Genomic DNA, 18526 nt, shown 5'->3' with positions numbered 1-18526 from the left:
GACGGGCTCGGCCGCGGTCTCCACGGAGACAGGGTCGGCCGCCACCCGGACGGATCTCGCGGTGTTCGAGGTGGAGACGGGGAAGGGTCGTCGGGGTGGGGGCCAGATCTTCCTCCCAGTCCTATCCCTCCCCCCCCCTCAATTCTTCCTGCTCCTCCTCACCCCCCCCCCCACCCCGGGGTCTTTCATCAGCCCCCCGCCTCCACCCCACCGAGAAGGCCCTCCTTTCACTTCCAACCTCCGTTCACCCGGGACTGCCTCCAGTCTCCCATCTCCTCGTCTCGGCCCCCGTGCCCCGCCTCCTTTCGTTCCCACACCTCGTCACCCGAGGGTCCCTGAACCTGTCCCACCGGGAGACCATCCTCTTCCCCAAACAGCGCAGCCGGGGTCCCCCGGGGAGCGGAGAGCCGGGGCCCCGGGGCGGCCACGAGGCTCGGGCCGTTTCTGGGAGCCCGCGCCTCCGGCCACCTTGAAACGCCCACCGCCCCGAGCCTGCGGGCCGGAGCCGGCCGGAGCGGCGGCCGGGCCGTCGGGAGGTAGGTTACCACGGCCACCGCTCCCGTGGGGAATGGGTGGGGGCGGGAGCTCGGGTTGGCGACGTTTGTCAGACTCCCGGCACGTCTTACCCGAATCTCCCAGGCACGTGGGCGGGCCCGGAAAGGCGTCTCGGGCCTCCGCTGGGCAGATGGGGACGGAGTCCCAGCCCAAGCAGGCGGAGGAGTCTTCCCCACCGCAGGAGGGAGGCTGGCACCTTAGTCCCACTCGAAGGGGGAGGGCTCCCCTCTTTTTCATCCCCAGGGCGGCCGCTTCCTTTCCTCCCTCTGGAGCCCCGGGTACCGCGGGCTACCAAGCGTAGGGTCCCGGGGTGGGGAGGGGAGAAGAAAGGAAGGGGTGAACCGACCTTTGAGAAGCGGCGGGAGGGAGGCGGGAGGCATTTCAAAGCTCTAGGCCGTTGGAGGCGGCTTCGTGGGTGGCGGAGGCGGTGATCGTAGCCCGAAATAGCTTCTCCGGTTCCGGTGGTAGGAGGGGCCTGCGCTTGGACCTCTCCGGCCTCAGAGCCTGGGAGGAGAAGAGGGGACCCCCATCCAGCTCCGCCCCTCTGCCCGGTTTGACACCTTGGCCGCTGAAGGCCCCCCCGCCCCCCAGTCGGCCCTGCTTCCTTCTTCCCAGATTTCCCTGTTGGGGAAGCAGCCTGGCTTGGTGGCCGGAGCACGGGCCTGGGAGCCCGAAGGACCTGGGTTCCGATCCCGGCTCCGCCCCCCGGCCGTTGCGCCACCTGGGGCGAGCCGCTGCCCTTCTCTGGGCCTCAGTTTCCTCATCTGTAAAATGGGGATTCAACACCCGATCTCCTTCCCTCTCGAACTGCGAATCCGGCGCGACCGTATCCGACCCGATCCCCTCTTATCTGCCGCGGTGCTTAGTTGAGCGCTCGGCACAGAGTAAGCACTTGATGTAGATCACCGTTATTATTAATCGTCGTATTGATATCGATAATCTACTCCCCGTATAAATGCCTCTCTTAGGGAATTCGTTAAGCCGAGCCGGGATTAGAGCCCAGGTCCTTCTGACCGCCGGGCCCGGGCTCTATCCGCCGGGCCACGCGGCCCCTCCGAGCGGCTTGGGCTGCCGCGGAGCCTCCGAGACCGGGGGACCACCCGCGCCTCCGCCGGGAAACGTTCCGGGGAAGGTCGGGGGGCTCCGTGCCACGGCAAGGCCGTCGGGCGGTGGCCGCCGGGAGCCGAGCCCGAGGGAAGGGGCCGGGGACCGTGGCGGGCGGGGCCGCGGCTCAGGGAGCCCGGCTAGGAAGGGTCAACCGGGAAGCACCTCCTCCCGGCGGAGCCGCCCTCGAGTCTACAGCCGAATATATCGTCCCTCTTGCCGCCCACACACCCGCTGCCGTCCGAAACGGGCGGCCGACTGACGCGACCCCGGGGGGCTCCCGGGGGGGACCCGAGCCGGGGCCGGTGCGGGGAGGGGGCCGGACCCTCGGTCGTGTTTATCGAGTGCCCACCGGAGCGACGCTCTGTACTAAGCCCTGGGAGGGTACGCCGTAAGCGACACGTTCCCTACCCCCGAGGGGCTTCCGCCCTAATGGGGGAAGACGGCCGGAAACGCCTTTACACCGGAGAAAGGGCCGGACCGTCCCGAACGTTCAGTCGACAGAGCCCCCGGATCCCAGCCCGAGCGAGCGGCCGAGATTCGTGAGCCCCCGGGGCCCGGCATGGATCCGGGTGCCATCCGGGGCCCGCTGAAGCCGCCGGGCCCCAATCCCGCCTCCAACCCCCGCCTCATGCGTCGCATCATCGCCGAGGACCCCGAATGGTCGCTGGCCATCGTGCCCCCACTCTCCGAGCTCTGCATCCAGCACATCGTCGAGAACTTTGAGCGTGAGGCGCCCCCCAGCCCCCCGCCCCCGGGGTGGGAGGAGGAGGCGAGAGCCAGGGCCTGTGGGCTGGAGGGGAGCCCCTGGGAAAGTGGGGCCCGAGGGACCGGGAGGTGGGAGGGGAGGGGGTGCGGAGAGATGCCAAAGGAAAGGCCCCGCCGGAGGCGGGGCGCCTACGGCGTAGCGGCTGGAGAACGGGCCTGGGACTCGGAAGGCCGTGGGTTCTGGTCGCGGCTCCGCCCCTTGGCTGCGTGACCTCGGCCCAGTCGCTTCGCTTCTCCGGGCCTCCGCGACCTCATCTGTAAAACGGGGATCGGAGCCCCACCCGGGACGGGGACCGCGTCCGACCCCACTCGCCCGTACCCGCCCCGGCGCTCAGCCGGCACACGGTAAAGGCTTGACCGATGCCGCGATGTCGATCGTCTCCTCCCGCCCCGGCAGGGAACCCCATCCTGGAGCACCTGCTCCCCGGGCACAGGCGGAAGGTCCTGGAGCGCCTGTCTCCCAACCTGCCCCTGGCCGTGACGGCCAACCTCGTCGACGACGAGGGCTACTGGTGTCGCTGCTGCAGCCGGCGCTGGCCCGTGTGCCGGGTGAGCTTCTACGGCTCCAGCTGGAAGCGGCTCTTCTTCGAGCGTCACCTGGAGAGCGTCCTGACCCACTTCATCCCGGGCACCGGCGACCCCGACCAGGTGCGGGGCCTCCTGCCCCTCTGCCGGGCCTACGTGCGCCGCCTGATCCTGGACCAGCTCCCGCCCCCGGTGCGGCAGGCCTCCCCGGGGCCCGACGACGGGGACGCGTCCGACTCGGGCAGCGAGGACAGCCTGGACGAGCTGGCCCGGGACCACCTGGACCTGGGCGAGGTGGTGGCCGGCCTGGACCGGCTGGAGGAGCTCCACCTGGTATACGGCGTCCGGGACTGCGGCATGAACTTCGAGTGGAACCTGTTTCTCTTCACCCACCGGGACTGCCGCTCCCTGGCCGGCGCCCTCAAGGCCTGCCGGACCCTCAAGGTCCCGCGGCCGGGCGGGGCGGGGGCCGGAGGGGAGGGGGCACGTTGGTCCCGCCGCTCTCTTCTCACCCTTCTCTAGACCCCCCCGCTCTCCCTCTCCTCTTTCCCATCCCTCCCGGTGGAAGCAGCGCGGGCCCGGGGAAAGAGCGCGGCGGGGCCTGGAGTAGGAGGACCGGGGCCCTGATCGCGGCTCTGCCGCTTGCCGGCCGTGTGGCCTCGGGCAAGTCACTTCACTTCCCGGTGCCTCGGCTTCCTCGACTGTAAAATGGGGGTCCGGCACCTCTTCCCCCTCCTACGTTGATCGCGAGTCCCAGGCGGGACAGGGACTTCGCCCAACCCGTCGATTCGTTCGTTCCATTTATTCAGCCCTCACCGTGTGCAAAGCACCGCACTAAGCGCTTGGGCGAGGACGATAGAACAGTAAACAGACACGGTCCCCACCCACAACGAGCTCACGGTCTATCTTACCCCAGCGCTTCAAACAGGGCCCGACACCTAGTAAGCCCTTAACGAACACCATAATCGTTATTATTATTCTGGCGTTTCTCCTCTGACTTTGTTCTCCTCCACCTTATCCTCCCTCGCTATCTCTCCTCCTCCTCCTCCTCCTCCTCCTCCTCCTCCTCCTCCTCCTCCTCCTCCTCCTCCTCGTTCACCTCCTTCTTCTCTTCTTCCTTTCCTTTCTCTCCTCTTCCTCTTCCCCTCGTCCCACCGCTCTCCCGGCTCTCGCGGTCCCCGTGTACCCACCTCGGAAGACCCATTTTCTCTCAGCTCGTTCTGCAAGACAGCCGTCCTCCTTCCTCGCCCTCCCTCCCGTCCTGCCCGGGCAACGTCAAAGCCCCGGGTCCCACCCGGGGACAACCCGCGGGAGCTGGGCGAAGTCGGGGTCCCCGCTCCTACCCCCGCAGGAGTGGGGGGAGGGCTAGTGCGAGAGGGGAAACGGGGGGGGGGGGAGACACCGGGTGGTGAGCGTCGTCTCCGCCCCCTCCCCAGGTGTTGAAGCTGACCCGGAGCAGGGTGACGGATGAGAAGGCGCGGATCCTGGTGCACGGCCTGCTGGACCACCCGGCCCTGGAGGAGCTGGACCTGTCCCACAACCTCATCGGGGACCGCGGGGCTCGGGCCGTGGCCAAACTGCTGAACCACAGCCGGCTCCGAGCCCTGAACCTCAGCAACAACCGCGTGCGGGCCCCGGGGGCCCAGGCCCTGGCCCGCGCCCTGGCTCACAACACCACGCTCACCTCCCTCAACCTGAGGCTCAACCGCATCGAGGACGAGGGCGGGCAGGCCCTGGCCCACGCCCTCCAGACCAACGACACCCTCGTCGTCCTCCACCTGGGCAGCAACGAGCTGTCCGAGCCCACGGCCACCCTCCTCTCCCAAGTGCTCTCCGTCAACACCACCCTCGCCAGCGTCAACCTCTCCTGCAATCACATCGGACCCGTGAGACAAAGGGCAGAGGGAGGGGGGAGGGAGGGAGGGAGGGGGGAGGGAGGGAGGGAGGGGAAGGACCGGGAGGGGAGAGCGAGCGGAGGAGAGGGTGTAGAAGCAGCGTGGCCTGCGGACTGAGCGCGGGCCTGGGAGTCAGAAGGACCTGGGTTCTAATCCCAGCTCTGCCTGCCGGGCGACCTCGGCAAGTGACTTAACTTCTCTGTGCCTCCGTTCCCGCATCTGGAAAATGGGGATTGAGACCGTGCGCCCCCTGTGCGACGTGAACCGTGGCCTACCTGATCAGCTCGTATCTGCCCCGTTGCTTAAGTACGGGTGTCTGGCCCGTAGAAGCGCATAACAGATACCGTTTAAAAAAAGGGAGAAGGAGAGAGAAAAGGGGGTGGGGGAGCGGAGGGTTCTCGGGCAGGGGCAGAGGAGCATCTGAATCGGCAAAGTTGAGCGGATCCGCCATCACTCAATGGTGGATCTAATTGGGCGCGCCTATAAAGGGTCCATCGGCGAAATTTTCGGGCAGGGAACCCCGGAGCCCGGAGGGGCGAGGGGGCCAAGGGGGGGGTCACCGGGGCGGGCCAGGGAGCGCGGTTCAGGGGCACCGAGGGGAGAGGGACAGGGTCGCCGTCAGTCACCCGAACGGAGGCTCAGCCGGGGAGCTGGCCCCAGGGCCCCGCCCTCGGAGTCAGCGGGACCCCCGACGACAACGTCCCCCTCTGTCCCCAGGACGGCGGGAAGCAGCTGCTGGAGGGCATGGCCGACAACAGGACGGTGGTGGAGTTCGACTTGCGGCTGGCAGAGGTCGGGCAGGAGAGTGAGTACCTCATGGGTCAGGCCCTCAAGGCCAATCAGGAGGCCGCGCGCCTCAAGGCCCCGCTACCCGGCTCGGCGCCGACGGCTTCCTGAGGGAGCCGGGTCCTCCCCCACCTCCCCTCACGTCGGCCTCGGCGGGAGATTGGCACCCCGAGGCGGCATTCGCGGCCTCCTGCCGGCGAGGGGGGAGAAAGGAGGCCGGACCCCTTCTCCGGCCTTCCCTTCTCGCAGAATGATTTTTCGAATAAAATCTCTCCTCTCCCCTCCTTCGGCGGCTCGGGTCACTGGGCCCACCGAGGAAGGCCGAGGGATCGGAGGGTGGGGGGTGGGGGTCCGTCCGCCCCTCGGGCCACGCCCGGCTTCCCGGGTTCCGAGGTGCGGTAGACTCCCTTCTCGTTCATCGCATTTGAGCGCTTACTGTGTGCAGAGCACCGTACCGAGCGCTTGGAAAGTACAATTCGACGACGGATAGAGACGGCCGCTACCCAACGGCGGGCTCCCGGGCTAGAGGAGCGGGATCCCGGCTGCTCTGGTTTCCCGGGTCCCTCCCCCACCCGCCTGCCCGCCTCCTTCGGCGCACCCAACTCGAGGCCCGTGAGTCGTCTGCAGCTTTTATTTATGACACCGGGCTGGTTTTTACAATCTTGATCCTTGGAGATTCCCAACAGGAAGGCAACAGCGTGATGCACCCAATAGACAGAGACCAGAGCCGCACCCTCAGCCCGCCCTCCTCCCCCTCCCCTCCCCAGTCCAAACCCTTCTAGAATACCCCCCAACGACCCCAGCAGAAACCCGCCCCCCGCCAACCGCGGGGTTGCCGCCCTTCTGCGGCCTTCACCGGCCAGTTCCCGAGACCCCGCCCGGACGCGCGTGGGAGTCGGCGGCGACGACCTCTCTGCGAAACCGAGCGTGGACGTGGGCCTCGCCCGAGAGTCTGCCCGCCCCGCAGAGAGGCGTCCCGGGCCCAACCGGGGGAGTGACCGGGTGGAATTCTGTCAAGGCGCCCCGGGGAGCCTTAGGGCGCGTCAGGTCACGGCGGTGAGGGTGCAGACCTCCGCAGCTGCTAGCCGAGCTCCTCCTCAGACGACCTGGAACATCATTTCAGAGATCAATCGTACTCGCTTTAGTCGACCCTAGCAACGAGGGCCGGACGAAAGAATATGTGCGCGCGTATACGGGTGGTGTTTTTTCCTGGGTGGGTGTATGTGTGCGTGGGACGGATGGGCCCGCGCGTGCGGCCGGGGGCGCGTGAGGGCCCTCTCTGGGGTGCGGGACCGCATGGCGGGGACCTCCCGCATCCGGCTGCATCCGCGACCGGCGGCCCCGGGGGAGGGGAGGCGTGCCCGAGCGGCAGATGGCCTGCGGTGCGGGCGCTCCGGAGTTAATCGGGGCAGCCGCGGTGCCCTGGCTCCCGGCCCCAACGCTCCCCCGAGCCCGCTGCCCACGGGGAGGCGGCGGCGGTGACCGTCACCCCGGCCTGCCCTCGGGGCCCAGGGCGGTGGCGCAGAAACGGGTCACTCAGGGTTACCCGCGCAGCTCGGCACCCGCCAGCCAATTGCGGGGAGCCCCAGGAGCTCCCCGAGAAAGGAGGACTGGAAGGGAAGACCCGCGGGGGCCCCCCGACGCCACCAAGGTTCTTGGGGTACCCGGCACCTGGAAGGGAGAGGGGACGGGACCGGCGGAAGGCCCTGGCCCCCGGCCCCGCCACCTCCAGACCCCCCCCCTACGCCCGGCCCAGCTTCTGCGAGCCGATAGAGCCGCCTACCTCTTCCATCCCAGAATAGGGCTGACGGGCCTCGGGATGGAGGCCAATTCCGGCCGGGAGAACCTCTAGGCTCCAGAGGGGGCTTTGCATAGGTGGGCAGTTAAGCCACGGGACCCCGACCCGGATAGGTGACTTGGGTCGGGCAGAAATCTCGGGGGGGGGCGGGGGGTGCTCTGGCCCACACCAAGCCTCTGGGAAAGAGGTTTTCGAAGGAGCAAGGAAGGAGAAGCCGCAGCGGGCCTAGGGGAGAGGCTAGGGGGCAACGACATCCTCCAGAAGGAAGTCCGCGAGACAGGACCAAGAGGAGGAAGGAAGGAAGGAGAGGGATCCGCAGAGGCAGAAGGGAGGAGAAAACCCCAGGGCTAGGAGCCGCCGTGGCCACGCTTCCTCCCCCGGGAATTCCCACCCCTCCGCCCATGATCGGGGGGCGGCTCCCGGACGCCTCGCGGGACCCTTTCCCGTGCCCGGCCCTGGCGTGGACACAGCCGCAGCTGGAGGGGAGACGGGCGTCAGCTAGGAGCTAGGGACTTGGGGGGGGGTCTCAGATCGGGGGCCGGGGTGGCAGGGGGGAAAGGGGAGGACCAGAGGGAGCATCGCTAAGAACCCCGGGAGGCAAGAAGAAGCAAGGCCCGAGGGCACAGCCAGCCAGGATTTCTCCCGGGGCCACTATCCCCCCTCCTTCCTGGACCTCGGTTTCCCCCCCGCGCCGTCCCCCTCCCCCCCCGAAAGCAAAGCGGCCATAATGCGGGGAATCCGAGGAGGGCAGGGGAAAAGGGAATGGCAGACACCCCGTGGCGCAGCCAAAGAAGACGTGAGCTGGCTCCTTCCCTCTGCTCGCTGCTCACTAGCAGGGCAAGGGGAGAAGAGCCCCGAGGACAGGCCGTTCACCTTCGGACCCGCTCCTGGTGTCCTTAGCTGGAGCGAAAAGAGAGCGGAAGGGGGGACGGGTCTGCTAATCCCGCGGTATCGTCCTCTCCCAAGCGCTTGGTACCGTGCTCTGCGCATAGCAAGCGCTCAATAAATACCGTCGATCGACCGAACGATGCCGGTCCATAGAGCATGCCGGCTCTCCCCTTTTCTGGTGTTGTTTTTTTTAGCTGGCCGCCCCTCTAGGCACCACAGGATACCCGAGGGGAGCCAACCCAGCATCCGATTCCGGCCTATGGAAATTACAGGATTTCTCGTCCCCGCTGAGCCGCGGCCGAGGTCCGCCGCAGAGCCCTTCCCCTCCACTGTCCGGCGGGCCAGCTGGGACTGTGGGCAAGGTGGCTTCCGGAGGCCCCCGAGATCTCTGGAAGCATCCCAGCTGGGGAAACTGGGTCGCGGAGAGGCGGGCAGCCGGGCCGAGGTGGGGTCGGGGGGGATGGGGACCGAAGCGGGGAACAGATGGCGGGCACCAGCTCTCTTCTTCCTCAGCAGGTGAGGGCAAGGGGGTGGGGGGAGGAGTTTCTCCTCCCTTTCCCTCCAGGCCGCTGCGAGAAGGTCCAGGCCCAGTCCTGGAAAGGTCCCCCACCAACCCCGGGGATCAGAAGGACCTGGGTTCCGACCCCGGCTCCTCCACACGTCTGCTCGGTGGCCTCGGGCAAGTCGCCTCACTTCTCTGATCCTCAGCTACCTCATCTGTAAAATGGGAATTAAAGAGCGGGACGGGGTCTGCGTCCAACCTGCTTAACCCGTATCTACCCCGGCGCTTAGGACAGAGCTCGGCACGTAGTAAGTGCTTGACAAGTACCGTAGTTGTTATCATTACTGTTATCGTTATTGTCGTCGGGCCCAGATCAGTCCAGTTTCCCTCTGGGGCGGGGAGGAAGTCCAGGGAGAGAGGGCAGGGACCCCACCCTTCGGTCGGTGTCCCCCCCCCGCCCCCCCCCCCGGCTCCCTCCGACACTTTCCCCTCCTCCCTCCCCGTAAAGCCTCTCCGACCCCTGACCTCGGGCGGGCGGCAGCAGATCTGGCCGGAGGGCCCCGCCTCCACCCTCGCCCCTCGCTCTCTCTCCGGCGCCCAGGAGCGGGGCACCGGGCGGGAGGCCGAAGCCGGACCGGAGGGGCCCTCCGGGAAGAAGGCTAGGGGAAGGGTCCGGGCGGCCTCCTCCGCCACGGGAAGGCCCGGCCGCTTGAGCCCGACCGTGCGGGGCCTCCGTGAAGGGGGGAGCCGGGGCCGGGGCCGGGGGGCGAGGGAAGAAGCCGGGAGCTCCGGGCCGGAGAACGCCGAACTAGACCACGGAAAGGGGGAGCCGAGGGGAAACCAGTCGGAGGCGGGGAAAGGGAGAGGGAGGAAGACGGGGAGGGGAGAGCTGAGGGCCCGGGGACGGGGATCGGGGGGGGGCGGGGTGCCGCTGACGGGAGGGTGGTGAGGGAGGGGCAGAAGATCGGGCCCCCCAGCGGAAACCCCGGACTGCACGGTTCCAGCGGGGGAGACCCTGGTTGGAGTCCCCCCCCGGTGACGGGGTGAGGAGTCGTCGCCCCCGGCCCCACTCCCCCTCACCCGGCAGCGGCGGCCCCCCTCCCCCCCCCAGCCGCTGCCGTCTGAGGCTCGGGAGAGGATGGGCGCCCGGATCCTTTCTCTCGCCCACCCCACGGGCAGGGGAGTGGAAGAAGGCAGTCCCCCACCCCCTCCCGCCCCACCCCGCGCATAACAGTCGGAAGATCCGGTGGAAGGGGCAGAGGTGAGGGGAGCGGGGCGGCGGGGGCGCGGGCCCGGTGGAGGGCCGGCCACGGCCAGTCCCCGCCACCGCCCGGCCTTCGCCCCGCCCACCTCCCCCGTCCTCCTCCGCCCCGGGCGGGGGACGGAGAGGTCGGTCACAGCGAGGTCTCCACGCAGGAGCCGTGGCGGTGCGGGGGCCGGTGGCCCCCGCAGCCCTCGTGGCGGTGGACGATGAGCACGGGGAAGTAGAGGGCGTCCTGGTAGGGCGGGGGCGGCCCCCCGGCGTGGGCCCCGTCGTCGCCGTCGTCGTCGTCGTCGTCCTCGCCGCCCACGCTGGCCTGGCTGGAGAGCCGCGTCTGCTCCGTGGGGCAGCTGGCCTCGTTCAGGCTGCCGCTCCGGCTGCGCCACAGGCAGCTCCGCCGGGACCCGTAGAGGCGGCCCAGCGAGAAGCGGCTGCCCCCGCCCGCCGGCCCCGGCCCGGCCCGGGGGCTGGCGCAGATGCTCAGGGCGCTGCGCGAGAAGATGGACGAGCTGCTGACGGCGCGGCGGCAGCGCTCGCAGCCGCGCCGGGTCGGGGCGCCGTAGCGCCCGCAGGGCGCGGGCCCGGCCCCGCCGCCGCCCCCGCCGGCCCCGGCCGCGAAGCCCGCCAGGTCCATGAGCACCGCCTCCGAGTAGCTGGGCACCAGCTGCCGGTTGGAGCGGATGTGCCACTCGAGCTCCGTGCTGTCCACCGTGTTGACGCGGGGCAGGCGGGAGGCCGGGAGCCCGCCCGCCGCCGCCGCCTCGTCCTCCTCGGCCCCGGCCGGGCTGGCGCCGGAGCCCTCCAGGCCGAAGAGCTTCTCCACGTGGTAGTGCGCGTAGGCCGTGCGGTACTCGCCCAGCACCCGCAGGGGCCAGGACAGGGTCAGCAGGGCCGCGGCCCAGAAGGCCGACGGGCAGGCGTACCAGGGCGGGCGGGCCGGGTCCGGGAAGGCCACCATGAACTCGCGGAAGTCCACGTTCTTCAGGTGCATGCCCTCGCGCGCCTCCAGGTAGTCGTCCAGGCCCTCGTTCTCGGCGAAGAAGCGGGCGCGCTGGCAGAGGTAGGCGTTCTCCGCCTCCACGCTGGCGAAGCTGAAGCACTTGGTGAAGCGCAGGCGGGTGGCCGGGGGCCGCTCGAGGCCCACCAGGGCCTTGGAGACGTCGCGCACGCCGCAGCGCGCGTAGTCGAACTCGGCCTCGGCCACGTGGGTGTTGACGCGCTCGTGGTAGACCTGGGTGGTGGTGTAGGCGTCCCCGTTGCGGTAGCGGGTCACCTGGCGGGTCCGGCGGACGTAGTGGTAGCTGATGGCCTTCCACCAGATGCACGGCGTGGCCCGCTGCAGGCGGCCCACCCGCTCGCGCACGCTACCCACGTCCACCCGGTACTGGAGCTCCCGGCGGGCCTGGCAGTGCCAGCATTCCACCAGGTACACGGCGTACAGCATGAGGAGGAAGGCCAGCGGGATGTACACGTAGCCGTTGGAGCAGGGGCTGTCGTGGTACATGAGCGAGTTGCCCTTGTAGGCGCTGCTGAAGGTCAGGCGGGTCACCTTGGTCACGTGACACCAGGTCACGGCCCCCAGGCAGCCGTACATGAGCAGCGAGAGCAGCAGGCATTTCCAGTGCGACTCGCGGCACAGGGACTTGGTGAGGGACGGCTGGACCGGGCGCTGCTGCTCGGGCCCGCGCCGCGGGGGACCCGGGGCAGGGGCGGCACGGAGGGAGAGGCGGGGACGCACGCACAGAGACCAGGGGAGGGACGGGCGGGCCGGGGGGAGGATGGGAGAGAGACAGAGACGGAGGCCGTCGGGCAGGGAGGAGGACAGAGACGGAGAGACACAGAGAGAGGCCGGCGGGAAAGGGGAACGGCAGCCGAGAGAGAGAGAGAGAGAGAGAGAGAGAGAGAGGCCATCGGGGAGGGGGCACGACAGAGAGAAGCCGGGAGAAAGGGGAATGGCCGCAGGGAGAGAGGCCATCGGGGAGGGAGACAGAGAGAGAGGTCATCGGGGAGGGACAGTGACAGAGACGGAGAGACCATCGGGGGGGAGAGAGAGAGAGAGAGAGAGGGAAAGAGAGGCCAGCAGGGAGGAGGACAGAGAAACAGGCCATCGGGGAGGGAGAACGACAGAGCCAGGGAAGCCGTCAGGGAGAACGGCAGCAGAGGGAGAGACAGAGGGCATAAGCAAAGAGACAGAGAGAGAAGCCATCGGGAAGAGAGAGGGGACGGGGAGGGGGAGAGAGGACAGAGAAGCAGGCCATCGGGGAGCGAGAACGTCAGAGAGAGACGGAGACGGGCCATCGGGAAGGGAGAGTGGCAGCAGAGAGGGAGAGAGGCCGTCAGGGAGGAGACAGAGAGGAAGCCATCAGGAGGAGAGAGAGAGAGGCCATGAGAGGAAGAGGGAAAGAGAGGCCAGCGGGGAGGGGGACAGAGAAACAGGCCATCAGGGAGGGAGAATGACAGAGACAGAGAGAAGCCAAAAGGAAGGGAGAGTGACAGACAGCAGAGGGAGAAGCCATCGGGAAGGGAGAATGGAAGGAGAGAAAGAGGCCATCGGGAAGGAGACAGAGACGGAGAGAAGCCATCAGGCAGAGAGAGCGAGAGGGAGGAAGGAAGGGGAGGGAGAGAGAAAGAGAGAGAGGCCATCAGGAAGGGAGAACGACAGGGACAGAAAGCGAGAAGGAAGGAGAAAAGTGAGGAGGAAAAGAGGAAGAGAGCATCAGTGAGAGCTAAGCGGGGAGACTCACCCCACCCACCTGCCCGCAGACAAGGCAGGGGGAGGCCTCTGCTGCCGCCCCCGCCATCGCCCCGGAGAGCCCCCCGACCCCCTTTCCCGGAGGCCTGCTCCTCAGCACCCACCTTTCCGGCTCCCGCTGACCTCCGCTTCCCAGCTTCCCACTCCCAGCCAAGGGACCTTCCCCTACCTTCTCCGCTCCGCGTTCCCGGTCTGCCGACCCCGAGAGCGAACCCCACCCTCTCCTAGCGCCAATCGATCAATCGGTCAATCAGTGGTACTTACTGAGTGTTCGCAAGGATAGAATACAATCGAGCCAGGGGACTGGTTCCCTGCCCTTAAGGGGTTTACATTCTAATCCTCCTCAAACCTCCTCCGGGAAGCCTTTTCAGAGTTGACCTGATCTGACTCTGGCCCAGTGGTGCTGATTATTTCTGCAGTTATTATTCCCGTCGTTATCATTAGTAGTAGCCGGTCCTGTTTTTGTTAAACTCTTACTGTGTGTCAAGCACTGTTCTAAGCCCTGGGGTGAATACAAGATGATCAGGTCAGAAAGAGTCCCTATCCCACACGGGGCTCACAGTTGGGAGTCGGGGGGTGGGGAGCACTGAATCCCCATTTTCAGATGGGGAAACGGGCATGGAAGAGTCAAGTGACTCACCCAAGGTCATACGGCAGGAAACCAGCAGAGCTGGGATTAGTACCCAGGTCCTCTGACTCCCAAACCCAGGCTCTTTCCACTAGGCTACGCCGCTCTGGGTGTGTCGACTGTTGACGTTCATTGGTACCTGTTATGTGGTCTCTGCCCCTGTCCCTTGCGTCTTTACACCTTCTCTGACTGCCCTGTCTGTGGCAGCGTGCTCTCCCAAGCGCTTAGGACAGTGCTCTGCGCATGGTAAGCGCTCACTAAACATGATCGATTGATCAACCGTCTTCCCATTAGACCCGTCGGCTCTGTGAAGGCGGGGATGAGGCCTCCTTCCCCAGGCCGAGTTAAACACCTATCAGCAAAGTGCAGATTATTATTATTACTGTTTATCTACCGGTACTCATTCCACCGTATTCATTGAGCGCTTATTGTGTGCGGAGCACCGTACTAAGCGCTTGGAAAGTACAATTAGCAAGAAACAGAGACGATCCCTACCCAACGACGGGCTCACAGTCTAGGAGGGGGGAGACAGACCACGAAACAAAACAAAAACGGCTAGTCAGGCATCAATAGCATCCCTATAAATGATAGAAGTATAGATTTATACACATCATGAATAAAATAAATGAAGCCTTCCCCAATCAAGCCCCCACTTCCTCTTCTCCCACTCCCTTCTGGGTCACCCTTGCACCCTTTCTTCATCCCACCCTACGAGCGTCCCTATCTATAATTCTTTATTTATTTAGATTAACGTCCGTCTCCCCCTCGAGACTGTAAGTTCCTTGTGGGCCGGGAACACGTCTACTATCTCGGTTATTCTGTGGTCTCCCAAATGCCTAGTAGAGGGCTCGGCATGCTCAATAGATATGATTAATTGATCGGGAGGCTGAGGGTGAAAGACACGGGAGAGGGACCAGAGAGGCCTGAAAAGGATTCCAAGCGCTTAGTACAGTGCTCTGCACTTAGTAAACGCACAATAAATACGACCGAATGAACGATTAGAATGCGCCAACGCTCACTTCCTTCCGCGTCGCCCTGCCTTACTCCCTTTTCTCATCCTCCCTCCCAGGCCCACAGCATTTACGTACGTAGAGAAGCAGCATGGCCTTGGGCCAAGAGCCCGGGCTTGGGAGTCGGAGGACCCGGGTTCTAATCCCGGATCCTCCACTTGTCAGCCGTGTGACCTTGGGCAAGTCACTTAACTCCTCTGTGCCTCCGTTACCTCATCTGGAAAAGGGGGCTGAAGACTGTGAGCCCCACGTGGGGCAAACTGATGACCTCGTATCTACCCCAGCGCTTAGAACGGCGCTCGGCACGTAGTCAACCCTTAACTAATGCCACAGTGATAACAGTAATAACAATCATAACTTATTTATTTATATTAATGTCTGTCTCCCCCTCTAGACCGCAAGCTCGTTGCGGGCAGGGAACGGGTCTATTTACTGTTGCGTCGTACTCTCCCGGGCGCAAAACACAGCGCTCTGTACGGCGGGCGCCTGATAAACGCGATCGACGGATCGATCGATCGATCGAGCAGCAAGGCGATGAAGCAGAAACGGCCCGATACCCAAAGCCCAAAGCGGAGGTGGAAACGGACCAGACCTCGGTTCCTCCTCACTTCGCGGTCGCCCGGACCCTTCGGCCCCAACCTCTAATCCCCGACCGAGCCCTCACTCCCACCACAGGCTCCTCCACCAAACCGGTGTCGTCACACGAAGGATTCTGTGCGGCCCACCGGATTCTAAAGTCCCAAACCACCGGATGTCGTCCAGGCTCTCCGACATCCCAACGTCGGCTGGGGGGGGGGGGATCGTGCGGGTCCGACGGACGACGGAATCCCGGGGCCGATCGCCAGGGTCCGAGGGGGCGACGGGCCCATCGAGGGACCCGAAGGTATCCCCCGGCGGGGCCGGGGGCAGCCGGCTAGGGCTGGATCTGCGTGGCGGGAATCCAGCCCACCCATCGTGATATCTACCCAGCACTCATCGCGTGCGGAGCCCTGGACTAAACGCTCGGGTGAGCACGAAGGACCCGAGGGACACGATCCCTTCCCCTCGAGAAGGGCGGCCCGGCCCAGGGGCCGGACCGCCGGGGGTCAGGAGGACCCGGGGTCCGGTCCAGGCTCCGCGCGCCCCCGGGCCGGGCCCTTCCACTCCCCGGTGCCTCGGTTCCCCCGTCCGGAAGAGCCTGACGGGGGACGGGGACCGCGTCCGACCCCGTCGCCCCGTCCCCACCCCGGCGCTCGGGCCGGTGTCCGGCGCGTCGTGAGCGCCGGACGGTTATCCCGGTCGGGGATCGTCGTCCTCGTCGGCGGGAGGGAACGGGGGAGCGGGACGGGGGGCGGGGAGACGGGAGGAAAGCCTCCCCACTTCACCGGGGGCCGGACACAGGAGGGAGAGGGCCGGAGGAGGGATGCGTTTGGGAGGTTTGCGGCAGGGATGCCGGGGCCTCCCTCGGGGACGGGGCCGAGCCTTGGGGGACGGAGGCTGGGGCACGTCTCTGCCCATCCCGTTCTATCGTAGGCTTCCCAGCGCTCTGCACAAGGTGACGGCCCGACGGATGGCATCGATCGATCGGCCGGGGGGGGGTGGGGGGCCGGTCCCCTCGGGATGGGGAAGAGGACCGAAGACGTGGGGGAGTGCGTGCGAGCGCGGGGGCGAAACAGGGCGGGTCCGGGTGTCCGCCGGGGGGGACCCGGGGAGGCCCGGGGAGGGGGGCCGGGGCCCGGGAGCCCCCCCGATGCGAGCTAGGCCCGACCCCCGCCCCTCCCGACCAGGAGGCCTCCGGTCCCCGCCCCCCCCTCCCCCGCGGAGGTCACCCCCGCCCCTGACCTTGCGGGAGGCCCGGACCGTCCCGCCCCCCGCCTCCCGGGCCTCAGTTTCCCCCGGACGGGCCCGGGGGGGGGGCGCCAGAGGGGGGGGTCCCCGGGACTCACCTCCTCGCGGGCGGGTCCGGCCTCCGCCCCCTCCTCCTCTCCCTCCTCCTCCTCCTCCTCCTCCTCCTCCTCCTCCCGGTGTCGGCGGCGGTCGGGGGGTCCGGGGGGTCCGGGGTCTCCGGCCCCGCAGGCCCCCCGCCCCCCGTTCTCTCCGGACACCGAGCCGGGGGGGGCCATGGCGCGCGGGCTGGGCGCGGAGCGCACGGCGCACCGTCTCCCCGGGCATCCCGCGCCCCCCCCGCCCCCGGGGGGGAGGGGCCGGCCCGGACCCGCCCCCCGCAGCCCCCGGGACCGGGGAGGGGGGGGAGGAGGACGGGGACGGGGGGGGGCCGCGGCTGTGACCTTGAAGCCCGCCCGCCCCCCGCCCCCCGCGCCCGCCTTTTGTCTGAGCGCGAGGCCCCGCCGGGCAGCCCGCCCTCACCCCCCCCCCACCCCCCGCATCCCCCCCGCAGGGCCTCGAAGGGCCAGTGGTGACCTGGCCCCTCCTCACCTGGTCTGCTCTTACCCTGGCCTGGCCCGTCCTGGCCGGTCCCGTCCTATCCTGTCCTGGCTGGTCCTGGCTGGTCCCGGCTGGTCCTGCTGGTTCGGTCCTGTCCTGGCTGGTCCCGTCCTGTCCTGTGTCCTGGCCGGTCCTGGCTGGTCCTGTCTGGTCCTGCTGGTCCTGTCCTGTGCTGGCTGGTCCTGTCCTGTCCTGTCCTGGCTGGTCCTGGCTGGCCCTGTCCTGTCCTGTCCTGGCTGGTCCTGTCCTGTTCTGGGGCTGGTCCTGGCTGGTCCTGTCCTGTCCTGTCCTGTCCTGTCCTGGTCCTGGCTGGTCCTGTCCTGTCCTGTCCTGGCTGGTCCTGGCTGGCCCTGGCTGGTCCTGTCCTGTCCTGTCCTGTCCTGGCTGGTTCTGTCCTGTCCTGTCCTGTCCTGTCCTGTCCTGGCTGGTCCTGGCTGGTCCTGTCCTGTCCTGTCCTGGCTGGTCCTGGCTGGTCCTGGCTGGTCCTGTCCTGTCCTATCCTGGCTGGTCCTGTCCTGTCCTGTCCTGGCTGGTCCTGGCTGGCCCTGTCCTGTCCTGGCTGGTCCTGGCTGGTCCTGTCCTGTCCTGTCCTGTCCTGGCTGGTTCTGTCCTGTCCTGTCCTGTCCTGTCCTGGCTGGTCCTGGCTGGTCCTGTCCTGTCCTGTCCTGGCTGGTTCTGTCCTGTCCTGTCCTGTCCTGTCCTGGCTGGTCCTGGTTGGTCCTGGCTGGTCCTGTCCTGTCCTGTCCTGGCTGGTCCTGTCCTATCCTGGCTGGTCCTGTCCTGTCCTATCCTGTCTGGTCCTGTCCTGTCCTGTCCTGGCTGGTCCTGGCTGGCCCTGTCCTGTCCTGGCTGGTCCTGGCTGGTCCTGGCTGGTCCTGTCCTGTCCTGTCCTGGCTGGTCCTGTCCTGTCCTGTCCTGGCTGGTCCTGGCTGGTCCTGTCCTGTCCTGTCCTGGCTGGTCCTGTCCGGTCCTGTCCTGTCCTGTCCTGTCCTGGCTGGTCCTGGCTGGCCCTGTCCTGTCCTGGCTGGTCCTGTCCTCCCGGCCCATCCCGTCCTGGCCCGGCCCGTCCTGGTCCTTCTAAGACTGCGAGCCCGTCGTTGGGCAGGGATCGTCTCTGTCTGTTGCCGAATTGTCCATTCCAAGCGCTTAGTACAGCGCTCTGCACATAGTAAGCGCTCAATAGATACAATTGAATGAATCAATGAATGAATGGCCCATCCCGTCCCGGCCGGTCCCGTCCTGGCCGGCCCGGTCCCTCCGAAGGTCCCCGGAGAGGAGGAGATTCCGGATCACTGGTGATAATAACATAATAATAATAATAATAATAATAACGATGGCATTTGTTAAGCGCTTACTATGGGCCAAGCACTGCTCGGAGCCCCAGGGAAGATACGAGGTCATCGGGTTGCCCCCCATGGGGCTCACAGTCTTCCTCCCCATTTGACAGGTGAGGAAACTGAGGCACAATACGCCCTCCCAGCCTCCCCACTGAGAGGGAGGGTCTCCCTCAAGGCGCAGAAGGGGAAGAGGGGCTTCTCTGCCCCCCCCTCCCCCTCTTCGCCCGTCAGCTCCTTGGGATGATAATAATAATGATAATGGTATTTGTTAAGCGCTTACTATGTGTTCTGTT

The 18526-nt window shown here is 66.9% G+C and overlaps 2 protein-coding genes across 2 annotated transcripts; one reads left to right on the top strand and one right to left on the bottom strand.

Annotated features, from left to right (window-relative positions):
• The first annotated feature begins 76 nt into the window (after nucleotides 1-76).
• TCTE1 (t-complex-associated-testis-expressed 1) lies at nucleotides 77-5920 on the top strand. The gene is made up of 5 exons (XM_029047115.2): nucleotides 77-536; nucleotides 2157-2387; nucleotides 2825-3396; nucleotides 4389-4838; nucleotides 5565-5920. Exons 2-5 carry the CDS (start codon nucleotides 2222-2224, stop codon nucleotides 5742-5744), a joined length of 1368 nt encoding a protein of 455 aa, XP_028902948.1. The 5' UTR covers nucleotides 77-536; nucleotides 2157-2221; the 3' UTR covers nucleotides 5745-5920.
• A 3790-nt stretch (nucleotides 5921-9710) lies between these two features.
• Nucleotides 9711-16574, bottom strand: TMEM151B (transmembrane protein 151B). The gene is made up of 2 exons (XM_029047664.1): nucleotides 16398-16574; nucleotides 9711-11754 (listed from the first exon to the last, which is right to left on the bottom strand). Exons 1-2 carry the CDS (start codon nucleotides 16572-16574, stop codon nucleotides 10216-10218), a joined length of 1716 nt encoding a protein of 571 aa, XP_028903497.1. The 3' UTR covers nucleotides 9711-10215.
• Between the last annotated feature and the right edge of the window lie 1952 nt (nucleotides 16575-18526).

Source organism: Ornithorhynchus anatinus, chromosome 19, assembly GCF_004115215.2.
Source record: "Ornithorhynchus anatinus isolate Pmale09 chromosome 19, mOrnAna1.pri.v4, whole genome shotgun sequence".
NCBI lineage: Eukaryota > Metazoa > Chordata > Mammalia > Monotremata > Ornithorhynchidae > Ornithorhynchus > Ornithorhynchus anatinus.
The sequence above is the reverse complement of the archived record's forward strand: the minus strand, read 5'-3'. Positions and strand labels throughout refer to the sequence as shown.